The sequence below is a fragment of the Spea bombifrons genome, chromosome 4 (genome assembly GCF_027358695.1).
Source record: "Spea bombifrons isolate aSpeBom1 chromosome 4, aSpeBom1.2.pri, whole genome shotgun sequence".
NCBI classification, from domain to species: domain Eukaryota; kingdom Metazoa; phylum Chordata; class Amphibia; order Anura; family Pelobatidae; genus Spea; species Spea bombifrons.
This window is the reverse complement of record NC_071090.1, coordinates 20,689,531-20,700,946: the sequence shown is the minus strand read 5'-3', so window position 1 is coordinate 20,700,946 and position 11,416 is coordinate 20,689,531. Positions and strand designations below refer to the sequence as shown.

The window sequence follows — 11,416 nt, the reverse complement described above, 5'->3', positions numbered from 1 at the left end:
GCTCCTACAATGGGCACATGAGCAATGGAAGAAGGTGGCCTGTTTTCTTTTACATGTGGATGGCCGAGTGCGTGTGCATCGCTTACCTAGAGGGGACTTCACGATGTATCCATGAAAGCCCCGTCTCGCAACTTACAGGACTTAACGACAATCCCCGTACATGTACGGGGTTGCCGTGCAACGGGTTAACGACAATGCCCGTACATGTACGGGCTGCCGTTAAATAGCTGCATCGCCGCGATCGGCGGCTTTGCAGCATCCACGGAAGCCTCACAAGTGAGGCTGACCGTGGATTCGGGGAGGGCAGCCCTTGGCAGCCCTCCCCGGAAGAAAAATGGCCGCCGCCGCACCGATCATCAATGATCGCGGCGGCGCCCGGCTAAAACTGCTTAGGAAGCGATCGGAATCGCTTCCTAAGCATTAACTGTGTTGCTGACATGCCTCAGTATCGAGGCATGTCAGCAACACTACCCCCCGACCCCCGATCGCCTTGTGATTGCTCCGAGGAGCAACCACAAGTGCCATCCTGTGAATGACGTTGCCGTCATTCACAGGATGGCATTAACAATCAATCTGAGTTCACAGAGGGTCTATCCAGACCCTCTTGAGAACTCTCGAGCTCCTCCTGCAGGTTGAATGCAGGTACTGCATCCAACCATGCAAGGTCAATGGAGCCCAGCTCACTAATGAGAGTGACTAGTAAATAAAAAAAAAAAAAAAATTAAAAAAAAAAAATTAAAAAATTAAAAAAAATATGGTAACATGTAAAAATCCCCACTGTCACCAAAAAAAAAAAAAGTTTTTAATAAGCAAGTCCTAAAATTTTTTATCTTTACAAAAATTCCATTATGGAAAGAGTTAAAATATTGGCATTACAAATGCCCAGAGGGTGTCTAGTATTAAAAAATATATGATTTGATGGGGTACATTGAATTGGCCGGGTTCAAAGATGTCCCAAATATGGGACATGGGGCAGAAGTCTAAATGGCAAAAAAATTCACACCTCACAAAGGCGGCCTTTTACCTCCCAAATAACCCTACAAACCCATGCATGGGGGGTATCGCTGCGCTCAGATGTTACTGAACACATATTGGGGTGTTGTGTGACACGGACATATACCAGGAGCGATAAATTTATACCTGAAGTACAACATGTGTGAAAAAAATACAAAAAGAATTACTATCATAAAGTTTCACAAAGGGTAGTGGTAAAATGAGTGCATTGAAAGGGTTAAAATACCAGCATTTCAAATACCTTGGGGTGTCTAGTTTTTAAAAATAAATGATTTGATGGGGTAAATTGCATTGGCCGGCTTCAAAGATACCCGAAATGGCACATGGGGGGAAGAATTACCAGATTTGGAAAAAAGGTTTTGAAATAGCAAAACTCTACCTGTACTTATTGCCCCATAACGTGCAGAAAAAAGCAAAAAAAACATAAAAACATTGGGTATTTCTAAACTCAGGACAAATAGTAGAATCTATTTAGTAGGTTTTTTCATTAGTTTTTGCAGATGAGTAAAAGTTTTCTGTTTAAAAAGTGAGAAAAAGTAATTTTTTAACAAAAAATCCCCATATTTTATCATTTTTTTTATAGTAAATTAGATGATATGATAAAATGAATGGTATCTAAAGAAAGCCCTGTTTGTCCTGAAAAAAAACAATATATAATATGTGTGGGAGCATGAAATGAGAGAGAAGAAAATCACAGCTAAACAGTAACACTGAAAAACGTTAAAAGAGCCATTGTCCCACAATATACTACGAGTAAAAACCCCTATTGTCCTTAAGGGGTTAAAGAACCTGCTGTTAATGTCTTGGTGCAGATACCACAGCACACCTTCAGAGGTCTAGTGGAGTCCATGCCTTGACGGGTCAGGGCTGTTTTGGCAGTAAAAGGGGGGACCTATGCAATATTAGGCAGATTTGTGTGTATATATATATATATATATATATATATATATATATATATATATATACACACACACACACACTCACACACTCACACACACACACATACTGTCATGCCACCTTTTGCCATGGATTTCAAAAGGTTAAACTCATCCATGCTATGAAACAGGATATATCCATAGGGCAGGCTATAGGTAGTTTTAATAAACGCATTTAATTATGCTAAAAGTTGTACTATAAAAGGCTAAAAAAGCACACTGCTCTTTTAATAGACCTCCTATTGTGAAAAGAAGCTGTGCAGACAGATGCTTGGGTTTTGCAAAAGCACTAAAGCAGCATTGTATCAGAAATAAAAAGCAAACTGGCTCTGCAGTGGAAGCCATAGGTTTCCTATACAGTCTCTAAAAGTTTAGTACAAAGATCTCTATGGTGTAATCCTTGTGTTTTTTCTAAGATATTTTTATATAAATCTCTGTTTTTAAAAACCCATCCAAATCTAATGACATTTTCCAAACAGAATATAAAGGTCTTATATTTCCCTTTTAAAAAATTAGGTATATATGTTGCCCCAAAGGGCAACAGTCATCATCACATATTTTACAATACCTAATTAAAAAAAACTATTTAATTTATCAAAACTACCTATAGCTTGTATTTTTTGTGTTATAATCACAATATATATTAAATATATATATAAAATATATTATTACTTGGATGGTGGGGTGTAATAATGGTTTATTTAACATATACGTGTACAGTTTATATTAAGGCAGCAATTATAGCATCATTTTGGATATAGAAATGTAAAATGTAGAACTTTGGAAAGTGATTTTATTTATTACTCACTTACGCATATATAAATATATTTTTTAAACAACAAATGCACTTTTATTTCCTTTATTTATAATCTCAAGTAGGACCTATACTATATGTAATAAGGTATTGGGACACTTGACTATTACGCCAGCAGGGACTTTTTATGACATTTAATTCTAAATACATAGACATTAATATGTAGTTGGTCCTCTCTTTTCTGGGGAGTCTTTCACAAGGTTTTGGAGCGTTCATGGACAAATTTTTGCCTGTTCTCCCAGTAGAGCATTTGTGAGCTGTTCCCACAATATTGGAAGCATAGCATTCTTAAAGATTTCTGTTTTTCAAATCCAAATAGTGAGTAACCGTATTGAAAATTGTCATAAATTGACATGGCTCCCTGATGAATTATCTAGTCTTCCTGAAAATACCTCTAATTATCTGCACTGCCTGGAGTGATAGAAATTATCCACAGAAGGCTGCCTCGACCTCTAATAAACGAGGATGTTCTGATTACTGAGAGCACTACACAATAAGTGAGGCTTCTTCCCATTAAATACAAATCTTTTAATTAATATGACTGGCTCCAAGGAAACACTGTCTTCCTAGACCAGGAAGGCTTCCAAAACTGACAATTCCTTCTAATTAGTGAGCATGCCTGCTATGAGTTGTTCATTATGGAGATTGAAATCTCATGTTAATAAGTGACACTAGAAATTACTTCTAACCAAAGAAATGCTGTTTTAATGGCAATCATGATCTCACTCCTGTCACTGGTTCCTTGACATTACTTCAATGATTTCATTCTGAAACTTATAATTAAATAGCTGTGGATAATTAGAACAGAGGAAGCTACTGGTTCCAATTATGCAGAATTATTATGGATTTACAGAAGCAGACCATGAAATTATCACTATTGCATTACTGTGTAATGGTTAAGTTACATATTCTTTGGTGCCGCTAGACAAAAGAATGGAGGGGGTTATTTTGTCTATGGCCCTATGTTTTCTTAAGGGATTTGTAAAGAGAACTTGAGATGTATTCACCAAACCTGAACCAAACATATTAATTTTAATACCAATTTGTTTTTCCTGTAAGAAGGGCTGATCTTAATGCAAAGTTGAGAAGATTAGGACTAGAGTTACTCAACGTGCTCAAGAAGATCATTGGAATCGGTCCTTCATAATACAAAGCAAATATATCTCAATGTTCTTTTCACTGTCCCTGTCTCTCTACAATGTAAGCATTGATTTCACACAGAAGTTTGGGGGCTGCTACCTATATGTCTGGCAGAGAAGTTGGGCATCTGCCCGTGTGACATCCACATTCCCTAGGAGCCCAAGTTCACAATCACATGGGAACACTGAACTCATTGTGACCATTTTAGTTCCTAAACTTTCGAAATTGCTTACGTTGTAAGCTTTTCTAATGTGGGGCCACTCATTTCTTGAGGCGAGTGACTCAGGCTTTCTTTCCTTCCTGCACCCAAACTCTCTTGCTTTCTTTCCTTCTAGATATGTGAGCAAGCAGAAAGTGGAACTTGGCTTGAAAAGTAAGGGACAGGTTTAGTCCTGGGTTAGAGAGAATAACTTTGGGAGATCCATCTACCCGTGTCTGATTTTCTGGCATTTATTTTTGTCAGGTTGTATGTGGAGGCTGGTTGCAGGTTTTTGCTATGTGCCATGTAGACCCTTAAACGGATCCCCCCAGGACTCGTCAGGCACTAGCAAGGTTAGCTGCACCAGTGGAAAAGACAACCTGATTAATACGTCAAATGTCGGAGTCAAATTAAAACAAGCATGGTCCAGAAATTGAACTGTGCCATATATTCACCATGATGTACATGGTCCTTTAGGGCGTTTAAATGGCAAAAGACAGCTGCACTGTTTATGACTGTGTGTGTGTTGTCTAGGTGGTAAACAACATCTGCAACAGCATTTTCAAGATTGCTGAAGATGCTATCAATGCAAACATGCAGAACATTCAACAGGTGGAAGGGCTCATGTCCTGTGCACATGCAAAAATCTAACAATGGGTAAGAGGATATCATCATGACGCAGCAAGTAAGTACCCTATTTGCTCGATTATAAGACAAGGGAAAATACCCCTCGTCTTATAATCGGGGTCGTCTTATAATCAGACCTCAAATAGGTCTGCCTATGAGACTTAGATCCAGATCCCCCGCAGCGATGCAGGGGACCTGGATCCTCCTGTGTTATGCCCCCCCCCAACTTACCGGTGCTTCTGAGTCCCCGGTGCTTAGACCGGGCACCGTGTAGAGCTCTACGCGATTCGCGTAGACAACTGAGCGGAAGTTGTCTACGCAAATCGCGTAGAGCTCTACACGCTGCCCGGAGTAAGCACCGGGGACTCAGAAGTACCGGTAAGTTTGGAGGAGGGAGTGTTAAATGGGGGCATAAGGCATTTCTGGAGGCAGAGTGCTCTGTGAAATGCTTTTTAACCCCCTTAATGCCACTCTGCCTCCAGAAAAGCCTTTTAACCCTCTTTAAGAGCCACTCTGCCTCCTGAAATGCCTTATACCTCCCTATATGCCACTCTGCCCCATAATATGCCTTTTAACCCCCTAAATGCCAGAGTAGCATATAGGGGTATAAGGCAGTTCTGGAGGCAGAGTGGCACATAGGGGGTCAAAAGGCATATCATGGGGCACAGTGGCATATAGAGGGTTAAAAGGCGTCTAATGGGGCACAGTGGCATTTAGAGGGTTAAAAGGCATATCATGGGGCACAGTGGCATATATGGGGTATAAGGCATTTCTGGGGCAGGTGGCAAGCCTGGGGGCAGATGTGCATAACTGGAAATAAAAACAAAATATTTTTCTCAATCGTAGCTTTTATTAACAAACAAATGTTCACATAGTTTACATGAATTAACATTTACTGGTAAAACTTTTTTCCTTTAGGGTCGTCTTATATTCAGGCTTTTTCTTTTTTTTCATAAATTAATATTCAGATTTTGGGGGTCGTCTTATAATCGAGCAAATACGGTACATCATTAAGCTTCTTATGGTGATCCTGAAGGAGTACAACTTTCAGTAATACAGCTTGCCAAGACCATACTTGTGCCTGAGTCTAAGCAATGCAGAATGGGTAAAGAGAGTTGCAGGGTGTGTAGGCTGGAAAGAACATTTTTATTTTTTCGCCTAAGTTGCAGCTATGGCAACAAGGATATTTGAAAATAGATGCAGAGTGAGTCTGTGGTTGTTTATGTTGACTCTGGGCAAGTCTCTGTGAGCTCGAACCAGAAAAAAGCAACATAAGCTATCATCTTCTCCAGGGCTGGTCCTTCTGACATCCTTCTGGCCAGAGGAAAGGACCTGTCTCTTTGGATATTAAGTTGGCTTGGCTCCACTAGTCGCAAAATGGCTGGCTTGGCTGTGGTATAGCTTGTGCCATTCTTTGGCTGGCTTTTAAGAGCCAGCTTTGGTCCCTTCCCTTAAATGTCGAGCCTTTGACCACCTAGGGAGTCCTCTAATGATGTGTCCTGTCTTGTGTCCTGATTTCTAAACTAGGCATATCACATATGCAGAAAGACCAGAACTACAGTGTTATGTGGGCTAAAGATGGCACATATGGTTAGCACATTAGTGGAGCATAGCCTGGGGAAATGGGGGAATGGGATGGTCAGGGTAGGTAAGGGGGGCCGAGGAGAATGGGGCTAGTCTTCAGCCTCTAGACTGTCCTTGAGAGAGTAGTCTCTCAGCATGCTGTGGATAAGCCTGCGGCAGTCACGGACTGTGACCTGCTCCCCTCTCAACACCAGGCGGTTCCTGGCAAACCATAGAGCGTCCTTTACACAGCACACGAGACGCCAAGCATCGTCAATGGCGCTCTCCGTGTGTGTTCCTGGAAAAAGTCCGTAAAGTACAGAATGGTAAGACAGGTACTTTCTCTCGATAGAGTCCTTGAGATCCAGCTCCAGGGCTTTGAACAAAGCCTGTGCAAACGGGCACTGCCAGAACAAGTGAAGGGAAGTCTCCTCCTCCACAATGCACTGTGGGCAGTGTCTATATCAGCAGAGCCCCCTGGCATGCATAAATGTCCTTAGGGGAGGCCTCCCTGGATGGCCATCCATGCAATGTCTTTATGCCTGTTGGTTAGCCTGCTCGACGCCACGTTAGCCCAAACAGTCTTGGCTGTGGCGCCAGGGAGCCCTGGGATGTTCTCGATAGTGTCTTTGGCTCTGATAAGCTTGTGGATCACAGGGGGTAGCCACAGGTCTGGTTTAACTCCCTCCAGTTGGTGCTCCCTTACAAATTTGCCCACGTCCGAGTAGAACCAGGGCATAGTCCAATTGTAAGGGACGGAGCTGTCCCACTTTTCCCATTTGAGCTGCCTCCACAGGGGCAGTAGGAAGAAGCGAGACATGGAGTTTCCAGCAGAGCCTTTCAGTACGTCTCTGAGAGTCCTGTTGCACACAAAGAAGGCCCTCAGCATGGTCAGGTATGTTATTTTCTACTTTGAAGTAGATAAATGGAACAGCCTCCCAGCAAGGAGTGATAGGGGCTAAAATACATACCTGGGAACAATCCAAGTTTTGCCTGCAGACTCCGGGTGAAGCGCAGCATCTGACTCCACGCCTCCCCCTTCCCCTTCAACAATGGCGTGTGTGGAAGAGGAACCACCCAGTGATGTTATATTGTTTTATTTTTATTTAAAGTGAGCTGAGCTGAGGATCTCCCAAACAGGCCCATTATGCCCACTGCATGCTACCTGGGACAGTTCTTGAAAATTAGGACTATCCCATGATAGCCAGGACTATTGGGAAGTATGCAAACACAATTAAATGTGTGAATTTTATATACAGCAATCAGCACTTGTCCAGGACCAATGTGAATCATGGAGGAGAAACAGGAGGACAGCAGGTGATAAAACTAGTGGTCCGCAGGTTTAGATATAATAAAAGGAGGTTTCACCTGTGGTAAAAAAAAAAAAAAAAAGTGGAACAGCCTCAAAGAATAAGTGGTAGAGTATAATAGAATGAGGGAATATAAACATGGACGGGATAGGCAGATGGTTAAAAAAGAAAACGATGTCAAACAGCATTTTTCGTATGTCCAAGGCGTTGTAGACGCAGCGGCCATATTTGTTAAGGGCATTTTAACCGATCGTGTCAACCTATTCTTTTTTTTTGTGTTCTGTAGAAATACAATAATTAGTGCAACTACAATTTAATCAGAATGTGGAAGTGAGGCAGAAAAGAACAGCAAAAAAAAAAAACGAGTGAATTTAGTTTACTACTTATTCGACACAGGGAGGGACCCGTAGAATCACTTCCGGTTTTCTGGGTGACCTTTGCCCTCGCCGCGCTAGCTCCTTCCTTTCCTGTAGCGGCTCCACGAGAAGACGTATCAGTAAGTGCGGGCCTCTGTTGAGAATCTATTTCAATCCTAAGTAACGACTAATTCTTGATACTCATTACTTATCAGTCTGTGTTAAGGAGTTCCTCCTCTCCCGGGACCGGGTGTTATTTCGTTCCGGAGGATCATACCAGAGGAGGGTTTTGGGTTTTAATTTCTGTTGAGGGGGTCCCATAGTTTAGGGCCTGGTGTATAGCGATGCTTGTAGTAGTGCAAGGCAACAAGCATGCGAGTTATGTCCCTGCTCTGTGCGGTGCATTGAGTAGCATAGTGGTTTTGTTTGTGGTCCTAAAATTGCCTTTTTAAATGTGAAGTTTTGTGGCGTTATTACAATGTTTTGGGCGCTACAGTAGCCCTTCCTGATGCATTCTGCTTCTAGTGCAAGGCTGTCTGTGTATTATTTACAGTACCTTAGTGTATTAAGTCTTCTTACAAGTTGAAGCATTACTGTGCTCGGTACTGTAGCGTTTAGGTCAGTTCACGTTGTAAATGTACATAGTTGCACTTGTGATCTGCGAAGGCATAATAATCTTGGAATGCCTTTTTATCCCTTGTAATTCACTTGGATATAGTAAAGTATACTTCACTCGGGAGGGAAGCTTGGGTACAGAGGACCATGCTTCTGATCTAGAGCTCCTGTTGGTTGAGAAGTGCTTTGGCTCCATCCATTTTATTGTATTTACCGGTATATCTATCTAACACAATTCAAGGGAACCCTCTGACCTTGCTTTTTTCCTCATGACTTCATGTTTGAGAATATTTTAACACTTTTCTCTCTCTGCAGAAATGGCTCCACGTAAGGGTAAGGAAAAGAAGGAAGAGCAGGTCATCAGTTTGGGGCCGCAAGTGGCTGAAGGAGAAAACGTGTTTGGCGTTTGTCACATTTTCGCATCTTTTAATGACACCTTCGTTCATGTGACTGATCTGTCCGGCAAGTGAGTAGCCCGCACTGTTAATGTTGGTAAACATGCTGCATATGTCTTGCTACTGAAGATCTTTCATTTATTTGACATGGATGTCATATTGTTACTAGTAAGAAAAGCAAATCAAAGGAGAGGAAGCTTTATTTTTAGTTCCTATTTACCTGATATATTACTTGCATGTTGTGCATAGAATATAGGTCAGATAGGAAAAACAAGGCAGACATACTTAAGTTCACTTATAGAGGTGAGGTGTGCATGTCATGAAACCACCCTTTTTGGTGGGCTGCAGACAGGTGTGACAAAGTGTTTGCTGAAAAAGGAACATTGGAAGTTTAAAAAAAATTAATATGTTGGAGTAATCTTTTGGTCAGTTAAAACAGATTTCAATTAGTATATAACTTATTTTTTATTCATAAAAATACTTGGTATAGAGTCTTTATAATGCTGCACGCTATATTAATGAACTTGTTACCTTATGGTAATGTGTTCTATGTAATGACCATCCTATGCCTCTAATTGCATTGCTAAAAACTTTGATTTATCGTTTCTAGAGAAACAATCTGCCGTGTGACCGGTGGTATGAAAGTAAAGGCCGACAGAGATGAGTCCTCTCCCTATGCTGCCATGTTGGCTGCTCAAGATGTTGCCCAAAGGTGCAAGGAGCTGGGTATCACAGCACTTCACATCAAGCTGCGTGCCACAGGTGGAAACAGGTAAGAGGATGGCTCTCAAGTGTTCATGTTATGACTATATTGGTCATCTTGCAGCAAGTCTACATCACTAAAGTTTAAGCATGCTTGTGGGTCTTTTGACTGTTCCTCATAAATAAGTTGAAGTCACTTGGCTAGTGGATTTCTTTGGGCCCCTACTCTGTCATGGTGACCTGTCGAGCAGGCCGTCATGGCAGCTGCATGGGAAGATCACTGCTGAGCTCTTAAAGTTGGACTCGGATACCAAAGTAAGCGTTTTGTGCCAGATGTCTGAGCATTCTAATGGAAGAGTAAATAGGCAGGTTTTCCAAGTAGAACTCGGCTCATTTTACTGAACAGCATGGGTTCAGTACAGGTGACATTTTGTGCTCATGCCTTGGCCAATGTAACATAGAATAGATGTTTCAGATGCCCCCGATGTTGCCTCTGTAAATAAAGTGTCGAACACTGTCTGCTTGAATTAGGTGTTATTTACTTTGTCTCCAAATGACAAGGGCAAGAAAACCTAAGATGAACAAAACATGGATCTAGTTTAAAGATTGTGGGTTTGTGACACTGGTGTTTAGTATTCCAGTGGGTTACAGTTTCTAGGACTGCTGACTGACTTGGTCTGTGCCTGTAGATTAACATTTTAATGAGTGTTGGTATATGAACCGGTGATATGGATAAATGTTAAAACCCTTCATTAATCATGCATGTACTGTCATCAATCAAGTTTTTTTTTTTTTGTTTATTTTTACAAACATGCATTGAAATAAGCTGTTGGCTGTAAATGTTTGATACATTTTAATCATTAAATCTTTAGGACCAAGACCCCCGGACCAGGTGCCCAGTCTGCCCTCAGAGCCCTGGCTCGTTCTGGCATGAAAATCGGCCGTATTGGTGAGTATCCAAAGTCTGTATTGTATAGCACAGCAAATGAAGTTCAGTCTAGCTAAATTAATGTCATGGGGATTCAGTCTTATCAGCTGTCATTTTAGAGCAGCATTGCCCCTTGCTGATTTAACTATACATTAAACAGGGCCAGCTAAGGACATTCTGGGGTTGGACTTTCATGTTGTATAGTGAATATGCCTCTCTACCATCTGTACCGTATCTTCTGGAAGGCAGAACTTTCAGGTCCTGATCTCATTCAAGATGCAATGTGCCTAAAGTGAAACTTGGGAAATGTTTAAGTCGGCAATGGTAGAGCTGATTCAGGCATACGCTGGCTATATATTCAATGTTTGCTAAATTTATTTTTTATCTTTTGCAGAGGATGTGACTCCCATCCCTTCAGACAGCACCCGCAGAAAGGGTGGTCGCCGTGGTCGTCGTCTGTAGATTTCCATCCTTCTCTATCTGTTAATAAACTATCAGACCAAGATCCATTCTGTGTGACTCTGTTCTCTTTAAAAAAAAAAAAGGGGGGGGGGTCCTGTCTTTCGCTTAAGTATAAAAAGTGGTGGCTCATTTTGAAATTGCTTTGCCTAGTGCCAAGTTTGGCGATCAAATTGTTTGTGGTCAGCAGTCATACGCTTTGGTAAAAACATTCCCCTTTATCTGTAGCCTCTGCATGCAGGAGACATTTCAAACCGTTGTCTTAACCCCTGCATTGTTGTAATAAAGTGTGTGGTTAAGCCCTTTGTGTGAGTCACAAAGTTTTCTAGTCTTAATGGAGTGTAATCTATGTTGTACAT

General features: G+C 41.5%; 1 protein-coding gene across 1 annotated transcript; it reads left to right on the top strand.

Moving 5' to 3' along the window:
- Positions 1 to 8,018: 8,018 nt before the first annotated feature.
- On the top strand, positions 8,019 to 11,107 carry RPS14 (ribosomal protein S14). The gene is made up of 5 exons (XM_053463022.1): positions 8,019 to 8,098; positions 8,889 to 9,039; positions 9,579 to 9,740; positions 10,543 to 10,619; positions 10,993 to 11,107. Exons 2-5 carry the CDS (start codon positions 8,891 to 8,893, stop codon positions 11,058 to 11,060), a joined length of 456 nt encoding a protein of 151 aa, XP_053318997.1. The 5' UTR covers positions 8,019 to 8,098; positions 8,889 to 8,890; the 3' UTR covers positions 11,061 to 11,107.
- Positions 11,108 to 11,416: the final 309 nt, after the last annotated feature.